The sequence below is a fragment of the Stegodyphus dumicola genome, chromosome 2, assembly GCF_044657685.1.
Source record: "Stegodyphus dumicola isolate Sdum_Otavi_A_Nest chromosome 2, ASM4465768v1".
Lineage (NCBI taxonomy): Eukaryota > Metazoa > Arthropoda > Arachnida > Araneae > Eresidae > Stegodyphus > Stegodyphus dumicola.
Genome location: NC_140769.1, coordinates 226,604,045 through 226,620,129, shown reverse-complemented (window position 1 = coordinate 226,620,129; position 16,085 = coordinate 226,604,045). Strand labels below are relative to the sequence as shown.

Below are 16,085 nucleotides of genomic sequence, written 5' to 3'. Positions count from 1 at the left end.
TTATACACGTCACCAACGAATTCATACCGCAAGCATTACAAATACTTAGTGTCAAATATTTAAATTATTTCCATGCACGTTTACTTCAACTTAAACGTATACCAAATTCCTACAAACATAAAATTTACAAAATAACTATCATTTAATTAAAATATCACTAAACCATGTACACGTCGACTTAATTTTACTTAAAAATACATCCCAGAATTGCACAAAAATGGCATTGCGCACACTCTTCACTATATCCATGTACACTTTTTTCTCATAAATTAGAAAAATTTCACAAAAATACATGACAATTTTCTCAATCTTTAAACCCGGTAAAAAGAACATATATGAAATTACCTGATCGCGAAAAAGTAATGAACATTTCCACATATAAAATAAATAAAATATCCAAAAACTTTTACCTCTAAATCATCTATAACATTATACACGTCACCAACGAATTCATACCGGAACCATTACAAATACTTATTGTCAGATATTTAAATTTCGTGCATATTTTTCATGCACGTTTACTTCAACTAAAACGTATACCAAATTCCTACAAACATAAAATTCACAAAATAGCTATCATTTAATTAAAATATAATTAAATTCAAAAACACTACTTAAAATATAAATGAGCACATACATTAAATTAATACACACATAAATACCCATTCCGAATTCACTTTAGTTACGGCCATGGGATCCAAAAATTCACGAACACTGTTTCACACAACACAGAATAAAGCCACATACAAAATTTCCAGATTTTTTCCCGATTTCCCCCTTTTCCGATTAAAGAACCGTAATTCGTCCATTAATATCACATGACATATCCCATGATCTCTCATTTCCCTCACACAAAATAATGCGTAATCGGATCTGAGTACTGCTCAGATTATTATCAAAGTGCCAGGTAGTAACCTTTATCGCCTCCAAAATGTCGCCAAACTACCAGTTACCATATTGTAAAGATCAACCTTTTAAATTTGGAGCAACCTGAGTAAATGGCATTTTATCAAAAAAATCTTTCAAATGGTTTGATTTTATTGCACCTTTACAATTAGAAACTATATCTTTTAAATTCTTTGTTATACTAGGTATTAATATCTTTTGGATTGTCGGATGCGGCAACATAACTAATAATTCAGACATTAAAGTCTTACAAGTGTTAATTTTAGGTTCAGTGTTACACACAACAGTATCTGAAATAGCATTAGATTTTTTAATCAATTCTAGAGGGGAGGAGTTTTCTGCTTTAAGAATATCTGTTACAATTACAGGACTTGGTTGCCTGCATGTAATTGAGTGTATTTTATGTACGTGTTTACATAGTGTGCTGAAGTCTGGACAATTACAATTATATAAATGATGACACAGATTTAGACAGGAGAGGTTAATACACTTTGAATAACAATGGTCTGTTTCTGAACATAGTTCATGCAACCGCTTAACTGTATATTGAATATTTTTACGTGTCTGTGATTTTATAGACCACAAACAAGGATGTGTTTCTGTTACATCACTATCAGATATTTTCATTCCAGATTCATGTCATTTATTATAAGTTGGCTGGTAGATGCTCTCTTTACAGTTAATTTCAACTTTATACTTATAAGCCATGTAAATATCTTCTTCAATTTTTAAAAGCACATTAATTAAATTATCGAGGCGTCTGTTAAATTTACGTTTTAAGTACATAGTTTTCAATTTATTGTGAAATGACTCACAATACATGTTAGTATCTGTGAATGCATGAGGGAAGTTTCTGTATGCCATTGACCACAGACTTGCTCGGCAATAATAATACTCCTCAAAATAATTTACAAACGATGGTGCAACAGCTCGAAACTTTTGAAGGAAATTATCCATCATAGAAATAAATAAAGAATTAGTTTCTTCAAGCAATATAACTAAATTAAAATAAATTTCATCCCTAAGTTTTTGACTTGAAACCATTCGAAATAAACTACGTTGCCATGCACGATGTACATGCCATTTACATAGTATATGTTTAATATCTGGACCAAATGGTTTTTCAAATGCAGGATGTGTAGTTTTATCATCATCTGTCATTAAACAATTAATATTAAGCTCAGGTATTACACATTTGATACTAAGAAATAAATTGTACATCGTATCCTGATCCAATTGATTTGAAATAAAATGTGCTACGGGGTAACCACTACCAAATTCATCTGGGACAATTAAATTTAGCAAATAAAAATCATACTGATTTGTTTTGTGAGTAGAATCTATACATAAAATCCTGTTACAACCTTTAATCATCATTTCTTTTTGCTCCTTTGTCTGCAATCCTAGTGCAAAAGACAGAGTGTCAAGGCCTTTCGGACCATACAATGTTGGTTTTCCTTGAGGTTTGTAAATAAGAATAGGGTCATACGATTCCTGCCTAAGTTTCTCAACTATGGCAGCAACAGAAAGTGAATCATCACTAAGAGAAGAAATCATTACATGCTTTACATAGTAATTTATAGTCCTACATGTTACAAAATTATCTTTAATACTTAAGCTCTCTCTATTATCACGTGATCCCCTTCCATCTCAGATAAATTCTTGAATTTGATCGGTGGAAACACCTAACTGAGGATAAGTTTTGATTTGATCACGACAATTCTGACTAAGCTGTTGAAATTTGGTATTTTCAAACGACAGCTCATGATTGTGACCTGAATAAAAAATAGCTGTCGCAAGATCTTGTTCCTCATAAACTAAAATTCTGGATGGACATCTGAAGCCTAATGGTAAAGAACCTTTAAGATTTTTTCTACTTGAAATTGGCACTGGTTTTTTTTTGTGTTACAGTGAAGTGACAACAATAATAATGGTATGCTTTATTAACTTTATGTTTACTCCCAGAACACTTCTTAAAAGAACTGAATGTTTCCTTAGAATGACATTCTAACCACAGCTGAAACTCCACCATTGATGAAAATGTAAGCTCCTTCACATCCATCTCAGAATTGTGAAATTCAGCCAAATGTTTATTATGATCACTAATAAACTGGAAGGATGCCTTGCAATCAGGAAAAACACACGGTTTACGAATATTTAAATTATTTTTAGAACAGCAAAACTTCTTATGATGAAAAAGGTTACTGCGGGTTTTACAGTCTATTTCACAGTTGTCACAAATATATGATTTTGAATCAATTTCAGAAGACACAGACTTACACCTTTTTTTATGATTAAAAAATGACCGTCTTGAAGCATATGACTTCATGCATACCTCGCACGTTCTTGGATATTTATTTTCTATTTCATCATTCTTTATGGTAGTATATAAATTATCCTTATTTAAAATTTTACAGTTACGTTTGTGTCTTGATAAAGTTTCTTTACAAGAGAAATCTTTCTTACAACATGGACAAATTATAGTCTTTATATCTGGGTTAACAGAGGTAATAACTTTGCAGTTTTCTTCAACATACCCATTTTCAGATTTCTGTACATTACTTTCACCCTGATTAGAATCATTTGCACCCCCAAACTTAATGTTAGAACATTCTGAATAATTTTTAAGAATAGAAAACTTGTTAAAATGAAAGTATGGATGGTAAGAATTAAAATTTGCACAAGAACCAACAACTGATGGGCAAGTATTGGAATTGGTGACAAGCTGAGTAGATGAAACAGAGCCTCAAAAGCCAGTAGGCTGAGAAGTGACTAACGACATAAAAGAAAATTTAGATACAGATATAGTAGCCTTCTGCAAATCTGAATCAGAGCAAACAAATGAACCCTTAAACACTAGAAAATTCGACATGGAAGTACAAGAATTGAAACTGATACCAAGATGAGATGATGATGAATTGGAATCCGAAGAGCCTGCAGGTTGAGATGATAATACTAGAAAATCCATGTTTTAAAACATATGAGTAAAGTGGCTTAGGAGGTGGATCCAAAAAATTTACACTAGTGCCAAGTGAATATTCAAGAAGTGGAAAATCTGATAAACTAGGAATACTGGGATTAGTATTCAAAACAGAGCTAGTAAAACAATCATGCTTTAAAACATCTGAATAAAGCGGTTTAGAAGAAGAAACATGGCACAAAAAATCTCTAGAATTACAAACCCGAACACTGGAAACTAAAGAACGTTTCACAACATCTGAAAAAAGTGGTTTGGAAACAGAAGCACCAAGATTACTACCCAAATGAGTACTCAGAACAGAAGGAATACTGGTTAATGCTGGAAAACTGCTAAGGGATGTAGAACAAAATGGTGCAGTTACCTCTGCAACAGTCAAACTTATCCTGATATCTTTTACAAAAATTTTCCCCAGCTGCTGATTACCTCTCCGATTTAGGTGTAAACCGTCTCTGGATAAACAAGTACTCCAAGAATAGTCAAAAGAGCTGCAAAAGAAAAAGCCATCTTTACCTTCGTATGTTGCGAGAAATCTTGAATTTATGTTTAGTATCTTCCTATTAAGTTCTTGTAGGTGATACGTGTTACAATCTCGATATAAATCCGGGCATCGTGGGAGAACACCTGAAAACAGAATGACCTTCGGGTTTAATCGTTCAATTCCCTTATATAGACAACCATATTTACGATGAATTTCATCTAAATCGTCATTTGAATTATTGGTACCAACGTGGACCAAAACTAAATGAAAATGGTTGTTCATAAAGGCAATCTCACGTGTCAACCTTTCAATCCTAGCTCCTGGAAATCAACTTCGTAATCAAGTACTTTCGCAGACAAATATTCTTGTAAATATTTAATCATAGAATCTCCGATTATGAGTATTTTCATCTTTTCAGATTGCTTAGACAAACACATAACTAAAATAAGATAATTAAAACTCAAAATATCAGCGCTAATACTACGTACCTTACTACCACAGCAGCACGTGCAAGAAAAATGGCGAAAACCTGTATTGCTTACTTCCAAAAATTACATTTGGCTTCATTTTTCAATTTTGGCGCAAATTACGGTAACCTCTTAGTGTTGCCATCGGTCACGTGAGACCCGCTAACTTCTGTAAACTCTCAGCGTTTGTCGTCGCATATATCTGCAAACCTCGATGTGATCAAGGTGACAGCCGACAGCGCCTCCGACGAGGGAGAAAACCCATTTGGGTTAGTCTATTTCTTATAAGTTCCATGACCTAATCTGGATTTTTCGCCCTGCGGGCAGAACGACTTAGGAGGTGCAAAACAAGACATATGTGTTATATTGCTCAAAGAACGTCTTAAATTACATATTCCTTGTTTTGCTGTACGTATGTCTCTGTCTGATTGTAAGAGCTAGAAAGTTAAGGCATTATGAAATCTAAGTATAGTATTTTACTACCAACTTATAATGAACGAGAAAATTTGCCAATAATAATATGGATGATTGTGAAATATATGACAGCCGAAGACTATGATTATGAAATTATCATCATCGATGACAGTAGCCCTGACGGAACTTTGGATGCCGCTAAGAACCTGCAGGAAATTTACGGATCCGATAAAATAATTCTGCGACCTAGAGAAAAGAAGCTGGGCTTAGGTACAGCTTATATACATGGAATAAAACATGCGACTGGGGATTTTATCGTCATAATGGACGCAGATCTTTCACATCATCCGAAATATATTCCTGATTTCATCAAAATGCAGCAAGAAAGGGATTATGATCTCGTTTCTGGTACCCGTTATATCAAGAATGGAGGAGTAAACGGTTGGGATTTTAAGCGAAAACTAATCAGCCGTGGAGCTAATTATCTTACTCAAGTACTTCTGCGTCCCGGTGCATCCGATTTGACTGGAAGTTTCAGGTTGTACAAAAAACATGTTTTGCAAAAACTTGTGGAATCTTGTGTTTCCAGAGGCTATGTGTTTCAAATGGAGATGATTGTAAGAGCTAGAAAGTTAGGGTTCACTATTGGCGAAGTTCCAATAACATTTGTTGATAGATTGTATGGAGAGTCAAAGTTAGGTGGAAATGAAATATTTCAGTTTGTGAAAGGTTTATTATACTTATTTGCGTTTATATAAAGTTCATTGCATTCTTTAAAGAAAAAATTCTGCATGTTTTTGGGCACAGCTTTAGTATTAGTCCTTTTTGGCGAGAAATTTGTTTGGCGACATTTTGGAGCGATAAATGAAAAATTATGATAACCTTGGTAACCCTAAATACTGAGCTTTAAACATGCCGCCATTTCTGTCCACGTAACTTTAACGAATTTGATAGGTATCAGAGCTTTGATAGCAGGAGGGATAAATTGTGTGTTTTTCTTAAAGTTACTTTTGTGTTAGGAAAGCACAACATTTAAAATATTTTTTAAAAAGCTGAATTTTTGATAGTTAAAACTGGTGCTTTTAATATTACATCACATGAGTCTTGACATTTTTTTCATATGTCAACTCTGCATATTATTATAAACTCTTGGTGTTTCCTTTGCTAAGGAGATCAAAATTACCATGGTCTAAAAATACTTATTTACCTCATATTAGAACTAAAGGGATGTGTAATTGCATGAATTCATAGGTTCAAATCTTGACCAAAATCAGGTTTCATTATTGCTTTTATAACATTTTCATAATTTGCCTGACTATAAAAAATATAATGTTGCTTAGATTATGGAATATATTGCTTATAATTTAGAGTTCTCAAATTTTGTAAATCTTACAACCTAACAGCTGTATATGAATAACCTTCACTGAGTATTATTACTTTTATTAATAGTATGTTGACACAACAGTCGACTTTTTATTTTAAATTTTATGCAAATTTTCTACATTACTTAAACATTTTATCTAATAGAAATCTGAATTTTTTGTAATAAAAACTCTATAATAAAAGTAAGAGTACAATTTGTATATAAAAATTTGACTACATGGCAAGCACTTAGATACTGATTTCAATGTCTTTAAATGTTATTATCATAAAGTTTAGATATATTCTTATTAAGTTAAGATATACTTTTATTCTATTAGAAAGTTTAGATGTACAGAACAGAAGGCACACTTTGTGCTTACGACTCTGTCAACCACTTGTGGCAAGATAACTTATGATAACAATTAAGTTCAAATGTAAAATTTAAATTCAAATAAATTTGTAGCCCAAAGGCTGCACAAATCAATTTAATGCAAAGTTGGTTAAAAACTTAACTGGCCTGGAATTCAACTATCAGCAATTATAATGCAAGGCTGAAGACTACAAGTCTTTTCTTATCTAGCAACCTATTAATGTGGCCTCAAAAGGCAAAACACGGTTTGTTTTACAAAATAAAAACTTCATTTGGATTCTGGTGAGAAAACGGATGGAGGAAATTGACAGTAAAGATCCCAAGCATAAAATAACTCTGGTTACAAAATAAAGGAACGTTACAATATACTTTGTTCCCTGATTAATTATTCAGTACATGAAATAGTGTAATGCATTTTTGTTTGCATCACATACAAATTATTTAGTTTATTTAAATGCTTTCCAAAACTGACAGGATTTTGCAAACATATTGACCATATTTTTCGACCTATAGATGCAACACTTCTTCTCTTCAGAAGTAAGATTTAGAATTAAGAAATAAGAAAATAAGAGAGAATTATGAATAGAAAATAAATACATATGCTGGCTAGCAGAAGAAGGATGCCTTCATAAAGTACTTTTTAAGAGAAACTGGCTCAGATTCACATTACATCTACGGAAAACTACTAAAACTCCCATATACCCAGCCTGAACTACCACTGTTCAGTGGCTATCACTGCACCACTAGTGGATTCCAATGACTGTTCGAATTTTTCACAGAAATCATCATTTACGATGATTGTTGTATTATTACCATTGGTACAAAATTTACTCATTATGATAATTTAATTTTAGCTTTTAAATTATAATTATAAATTACTTGTAATAAATTGAGGGATTAAAAAATACACACTTCTTAATATTTTTACCATTTACAATATTAATCATAAAAAATATTTCTAACACTGGTACAAAACTTGCCCATTATAATTGAATTTGATTTTCTTCACTTTGAAATATTTTTTTATTTTCTTTTAATAACAGAATCTAAGAAACTAAAGTAACATATACTAGTTTGAAATGCATTTATTAACCTTTTGTAAATTTCATTATTCATAAACATAAAAATTAACCTTTTGTAAATTTAAAATATTAGCTAAGTGCTAATATAATAAAATATAAATATGAACTAACTACTTAAAATATTAATGTTTAATACATTATATTTTGTAATTAAAAATATTAACATTTTGTAAATTTCATTACTCATAACATAATAATTGTCATAAATTCATTTACAGTAGTGTTTCAAGAATTTATCATTGCAGTACTAGAAATATTGAAAATTAGAGAAAGATTGTTTATTCTGATTAAGAGCTTATTTTTTAGGATTGTTATTTAGTCTAGATCGGGTTTTGTTGACAATCCGCCATTTTTTTCCGATCTTCAAAATCGGGTCTACCTTGGCGACCGAAGTTTGTCGCCAAATAAAAAAATCGCCAAAAGGACCAATACTAAAGCTGTTCCAGTTTTTGTTTGTTTTTCTACAAATCAAATTATATGTCATATTAATTAAATTAGTATTTAAATGTCAGGTGTGCAAATTATTTTAAATTTAACCAGCAGTGTATTTGGATTGATGGACTGATTGGATAACAATTTGAAGATAGTATAGATGTAGTTGGCAGTTAGTTATATTTCATCAATATTTAAACTGTAAAATTTACATTTTAGTTTAAAAAAAATCATCATGTTATAATATATGGTCTTCATTGTCTAATGTGTTTCCAGCAGCATGAAAATTGTACCAAAATACTAAATTATATCCATAATTTGTTTTTTATTATACAAAATCTAGTGCCTATCTTTTATTTAATATGAAAATACTAAACATGCATACTAAGGAATCATAAGAATACAGAACACTGTGATACTAGCTTATAATAAAATAAGATTTCAGAAAGCAACTAATTCTGTTTAAAAATTTATGTAACAAGAATTAGAAGATAATAGATATTCTTTTAATTTAATCTTATCAAACGTACTCACCAATCAAACATAAATTTTTTCATAATTTTATTTTTGATATTGGTTTATCTCTTCTGTATTATGCTTTTGATTTATTATTATTTTATATACAGACTTTGATAACAGCTTACGGTGAATCTTCGGATTATGGTTAAGTTGGCGATTTTTTGGCAAAACTTTGGCGACCAACCTTGCTGCAGCAACCTGCTACTTTTTTTTTTTTTTTTTTAAGATGACATTTTGTTTTCACGAAGTAATGGCCTTTTCGCTTTTTTTTTTTTTTTTTTTTAACTCAACATTTTTTCTAACAATCTGCTAGCCAAATTACGCTTATGTTAGAACTTTTATGGAGCAAAAGTGCTTAATCATGACAAAGATCAGGTGCGAAATTGAGAGAAGTGTAGAATCGTCCACTGCTTGGCGCGTTTTTACGAATTGCATATACACGGTATCCATGTCCACGTCGACCTATTTTCACTTAAAAAATCATCCCAGAATTGCACAAAAATGGCATTGCGCACACTCTTGACTTTATTCATGTACACATCGACCTATTTTCACTTAAAAAGTCAAAGAAAATTGACAAAAATCCAATTCTTCTTACTCTTGTAAAAAGCACCAAACAAATAAGTGGGCGATTCTGCACTTTAGCAGCGAAATTGTTTCTAAGTGCTTATTAGCTAAAATCCCGATCGGAATTTTCCGAAAAATGTCACATGACATGTCTCATGATCTCTCATTTCTCCGAGACAAAATAATCTGTGATTCGAACTGTGTACTTCTCAGGTTATTGCTAAAGTCCTAGCTAGTAACCTTTATCGCCTTACCAAAATGTCGCCAAACTACCTGTTACCATATTCCAAAGATTAGCCCAGCTTACATTGAATCCTAAAAAGAAGTTTCATATACATTATACAGCCAAATATATGATTGTATATTATTCCATACATTTTTGTAGTTGTGAAATTCCTTTTAACAAGTTAAACAAATCTTGTGTATGACTGATTAAATGCCTATTTTTTTTTTCCTTAATTTTACATTTTATATCAAGTTTGTTTTGATCTCTATCATTCAGTTTCTTATGCATTAGTTTAAGCATTTATTTTGAAAAGCATCTTTCTGTAATATTTTTCACACTCAGCCTATAAATATTGTCTAAGCTAACAAGACCCAAGTTTAGAATTTGATTTTAGGAAATCCCCAAATCATTCTATTATTGCATACTTAAATTTTATATTTCAAGAATTAATGCATAATCGTTAGTATACAATGTGGAAGCACTTCCGCAGAGAACCCGGTAAATGTAAACATCGCCAACTTTGGCGATAATAGTTCAAACCTGGTAACCTAACTAATTCATCCTATTCGCTTATGCGAAGGTTGTCGGTGTTCGCATTTGAAGATTTATATTATTTTTCTCTTATTTATTATTATTTTTTCTGAATTTTTTAACAATGAATAGATAGAAATATTTTCGCATAATTAAAGAAGTTTTCGTCGAAAGATGCTGGTTCTCAAGTCGTCAGTTCGGGATCAAAGGAAGAAATTATGGCGGGAGGGGTGAATGCTAATTTGTAACATGGCTGTTCACGTTATGTTCTTAATTATTAACCCTTTGCGACACGCATATTTAATATGTATTTTAACCTTTAAAAAAATGTCTTAGAATAAGTCAGATGGACTTACTTAAGTGCCTTTAAGCCTTGAAAAAATTCTGTGCTTTTATTTTTTACAGGGAAAGGTGGGATACCGTTTGTCCCACCATGCAACTAGCACATGTCTTATAGCATATTGGTGTATAGCAGGAAAACAAAAATCATGTGGAATGAATAAACAAAATAAAGCGTGCATTCTAAAATATTCATAATAAAGACACTAAAATGCATTTTGTACGTATTGCATATATGCATGACTTGTAAAACTTTGCATATGCATATTTTGCATATATATATTTAATATTTTTAAATTTTAGGAACAAAAGAAAATATTTTCTTGAATATTATTTTAAGATTAAAATTTGATACTCGTACATATGATACTAAATAAAATATTAAAATTGACACTTGATTCAAAAACATTTATATATGAAAAAAAGTCATTTTTCATGAATCTTTGAAAAACACGCTGTTTCATTCTTTTGTTATCATAGAGGCACTTCACATGTTTCACAGATCCAAAATGTTCGTCGTTCTTCTTTCGATGTGCTGCAATATGCACATCTTCTCCTACTCGTTCTCTGTGGCGTGTGACTTACATTTTTTAGTCTCTTTTCTGGTTGTACGAACGGATTTTTAGTTTTTATTTGAATTGGGGATTTCAGTTTTCTTTTCAGCTCTTTCTTGCCTGCAAGTGCCATTACACCTTCTATAACTGAGAGAAGAAAATCTTTCATTGTTTTTACATCATGATCGGGTTCGCAAACGTGAATAAATGCGTTTACTATACTCGCATCTAAAAAGTAAAAAAAAATCATGTGTCACCATTTCTTGCTTTTGCGGTCTATTTCATATAGTCCTTTCAGTTGATCAGTCAGTCGACATATCCCATATTCTTATTGTACGAAATAATGCTGTTTGGGCACAGTACTTTTTTTGTCTTTCCATCTCGTTCTTTTCTATTAATTTCTTTCATTTCAGTTGCCTTTTCCAAGCAAGACAGGATAGAAACGGATCTTTTATCCTTTCATTTTATGCAATAAATTGAATCATCGCTAACTGAAAAGTCTATATATTCTCTTGACATAAATTTGTCTTTTAAATTTTTGGGTAGATACTTCCGATTCATATTTACAGTGCCACATGCATAGATGGGTCTGTGTCTTTAAAAAGCGAAACAAATTATAACTACTTCCCTTTCTTCTTCAGCAATAACTTCAACCTCAGTTATTCTGTCTTGGATTTCAATTTCATCTGAATCAGAACTGACATCTGAAGCATTTGAGTCGCAATCGGATGGCAATTCAGCAAAATGATCCAAAGCTTCCTGAGTTGTTAATTTTTTTCTAGACATTTTAGCACATAAGAGCATACAATGGATGTAAAAGCGCGCGCAATCACGAAAAAAGTAGATGCCAAAAAAAAATATAATAAAATAATCGTGAGTGCTGCCATCTATTGAGCGAAAATTCAAGTGTGTGGTGGGACAAATTTTAACCCACTTATTTCAACTGTAAAATTAATGTTATAAAATATTCATTACAATTAAGATTTTTGAAAATAAAATACCTTTGAATATTAAAAAAGAATCATACATATCATAAATTGTATACCAAAATTTTTAAAATATTGAAAAATGCGAGATACATGGATATCACTCTTGTGATCCCATTTTGAATATTTTTTGCTTATAAACTTAAGCCCTGGTATAGTAGTAAAATCTACCGAAAAAAATAATAACTAAAATAGATTTTTTTTAAAAGATTAGAAAATTTCTAACGGAAATTGCTAACTAAGAAAATAAATATTAATTAGGTGGGACATATATTGACCCACCATGCCGCAAAGGGTTAACAGCTGTAAGCACGCAGAACCATGAGGTTTCCAACCCCTATAATAATTTTGGTACTTTTCCGTTTCGCCGGCGCAAATCTCGCCAAGCAGACTTTATTGGCGACAACATACAGTATACACATAAAAAATATTTAAAAAATTTTAGTTCTAAGAATTTTTTATTTTGAAGGCATAAACATTTTAATATCGCTTAAAATTTTATAAAAAGCCAATAAATAAAGACAATACATTTATAAAAAGACACTAATTTAAGAATTTACTATGCTTTCATGGTTCAACATCCTGATTCGCCGGTTCATATCACGTGACCCCAAGCGAGCTCATCTCACGCAAACTATTCTACAAAAATCTAATGCTCTCAGTAATTATCTACATTAATTTCAAGTTAAATCTTAATTTGGAACACAAGTTTAAATGCAAGAAATATTTTAATTCGTACGAATAGCTTACTCAGAAAATTTGGAAAACTGCAGTGCTTTACTTCGCTAATGCATTCTCATTAGAATTGATGAATTTAACCCTTGACTTTACCTTTTCTATATTTTCGGCTTCGGGTAAGCGCTGTGATTGCATCCTAATTGACTTAATTACCGAAAATGGCCTTAGACATAAAACTGAACTATCTGATAAAAATTCTATGTAATTATATGTCAGTATTGAAAGAAACAATCAATCTGATAAGAAAAAGCTGTGACTTGTTTTGAAAATGAGGCGTAAAAGGTTACCAGCGAGAATATTCCTTTTGGCATCGGTTGTACCATTATTGGCGACTTTATCGCTTGCGCCGGCAAAATGGAAAAGTACCATAATTTTTAAATGTATAAAGTTCTAGTTTTATTAAAAATGCTACTGAAGAAAATTTGATTACAGTTGATGGTTATTTGTATTGTGAAATATATTATGAAAAAGGATAGGTATTTGTTTCAACGTAAAATGCTTTAAGCTGTATGCAAGTAACTTGAAAAAGAAAAATACTTAAAACTATGTAAAATGGATATATTAAAGGTCATGCATTCATTAATTTATTACATGGGCATGGGCTCTTACCGAAATACATCAATCAACAGGCAAAGTACTTAATAGTGAAAAAAGACATTTGTAATAGAAATATTAGTATTCTATATGAGTTAGAGAAAATACATATAAGAATACTAATTGTTATTTTTTAAATGAATTTTTACTTCCCGTTATGTTTAATACATTGTTTTCTGTGCTAACTTGAATTTAATAGAAATTTATTTTCGTATATCACGTTTAACCTGTTAGTTTTATATCTACATACTTATTATCTGTGAATTTTTACTACCATTGTCTGCTAACTTGAATTTACATCACTAAAAACCACGTTTACAAAATATCACGCTTACGGCTCGGCTCATCTAGGATGAGCTGCGAGCTTGGCGAGTAAAACTGCAACGGCGCCAAAAGGGTTCTTTCCCGAAGCGCCAACGGGTTCTCTGCGGATGAAAACCCTACAATGTATTAATAAAAATCTGTAGCCCCAACTAGCATTGACCAAGTGATTATGATTGCTGAGTACTGGAAATTCAATCACAAGTGAAAAGGCTGGCTGCATGGCTAATTTTTGTGATTTTTCCATGTGTAACATGAATACAAGCCATTTTTCCTTGGAAAGTCCTTCCTTAGCCAAATAGCCTGTATGGGTTTTACCATATTCAGATCACAAACAATTGTAAAAATTCATATCTGGCCTTTATTTTTGTAAACATTAGTCATAGTCAGATACTTTAAATGATGCAATGTTTTAGCATTTTTAAATTAAAAAAATTAATTTTAGTTATAAAATCTAACTTCTGATATGGCTTTCTAGTTCCTGTACTTTATGTCAGAAAACTTTATACTTGATGTAAAAAAACATTAATTTTTGTGAGACATAAATTGATTGAGGTGTATAGTTTCAAAATTTATATATTTGATGTAATTTTCTACTTACCTTAAGGGATTGATTAAAAACTAAATTAGAGTATTCAGAATTGACTTTATTCTGTAAATGCCGTTTAGTGATATTGTTCTGTGATTGACTAGTTTCTTCAATTTATAATTTTGCTACATTACATTTTCACACAAATAATTTATAAGTTTCTTCAGTCTAAAAATATGTTAACATTTTCATGAAGTTTTACTACTTAATCATAATCTGGTAACTATACAAATAATTCATTAAACTACAAATGCATATAATATTATTAATTAGCTGCATGCCAATACTAAAGCTGGCTAATGTTTTCTAGAGTACAAATTCTGCAAGATTCTGTAAATAAGATGTAATTTTTTATCAGATTTATACTGATCAATACTTTTCATGATGATTTGCTTAAAAAGCCCATTATTAATACTATTTAACAATTGAAATATTCTTTTAACTATTTTATTTTTATTTGTATGCAAATGCAAACATTTCAGTTTTAAATCGTATGTATGATCATAAATTTAAAATGAAGTCTCTTGGTCATTTTTTGTTATACTAGAGTCATACTTTTTGTATTTTACTCATTATAATGAGTACAAAGTTTTTCTATACCTACGTGTAGGGGGCCTGGGAAAGTTAGTTACCACAGCATGTTATCATGCTGGCAAAAACATTAACTACAGTTTAGAGAATTAAGTTCCACCCCTCCAGCAATACAGTCTGTAGGGCATTTCTATCTCTAGGAAGAGGGTACCTCCATGCAACTGCTTTTCCGAGGCAGTCCCGCAAGTTCTGTATCAGATTAAGATTAGGAGATTAAATTGGCCACGGTATTCACTAAGTGTCTTCACTCTCAAGGAATTCATTAGTGAGGTTTGTTTAATACTGATAAGCATTATCATCCATAAATATATTGTTTCAGATCCATATGCGTTTCCAAAAAATCTTGCTTTAACTTAATTAAGCTTCTTAAACTTTATCCTGATATCTCTGGCCAGTGACACATTGCTTGTTGAAAACCATGCAGTTCATCAATTATTTACCTCTCATATTATCAGGCCTGCATTACTGTTCCATCATGTTTGAAGCAAGATTTTGTATTTGCAACTCCTTACAGATGGAAGCATGTTTAGAATCAGATATTAAACTAAACCTTCACTTGGAATCATTAATGTTCATTCTAGTTCGGAAGTTTGTTGTGAAGAGAGTGAAACAGTTCCTATTATTTCCATCTCTGCCTTAATTAGATATGTCAAAAGTTATTCTTATAAACAATTTCAAAACATATTTTTATTTGATCCCTGGTATATAATACTGTCAAACAGTGGGCCCATAATTTCCTCATGGTTCTTTAAATTACTTGCTGCCAGGCTTTATTAATGAAGAGTTGAGCAAAGGAAAATATTACGTTTCTAGAATTGGTCACACTTAATTTTAAGCATAGATTACTACAGAACACCTTTAAAATTCAATTGTTGCCGACTTCGGTCTTTATAACTTGAAACATCACGTATCAGCTGAGGGTTCCCCCCATTAAAAAAATATAATTTATTTATGATTCAAGGTTCAACTGCGCTACTTTTTCATTTCATGTTGTAGAATGATTTAAAAATGTCACAATTTTGCTTCATCCTTTGAAGTA

General features: G+C 31.2%; 1 protein-coding gene across 1 annotated transcript; it reads left to right on the top strand.

Annotated features, from left to right (window-relative positions):
- Nucleotides 1-5,098: 5,098 nt before the first annotated feature.
- On the top strand, nucleotides 5,099-14,500 carry Dpm1 (Dolichyl-phosphate mannosyltransferase subunit 1). The gene has a single exon (XM_085811830.1). The coding sequence runs from the start codon at nucleotides 5,287-5,289 to the stop codon at nucleotides 6,001-6,003; it is 717 nt and encodes a 238-aa protein (XP_085667956.1). The 5' UTR covers nucleotides 5,099-5,286; the 3' UTR covers nucleotides 6,004-14,500.
- The last annotated feature ends 1,585 nt before the right edge of the window (nucleotides 14,501-16,085 follow it).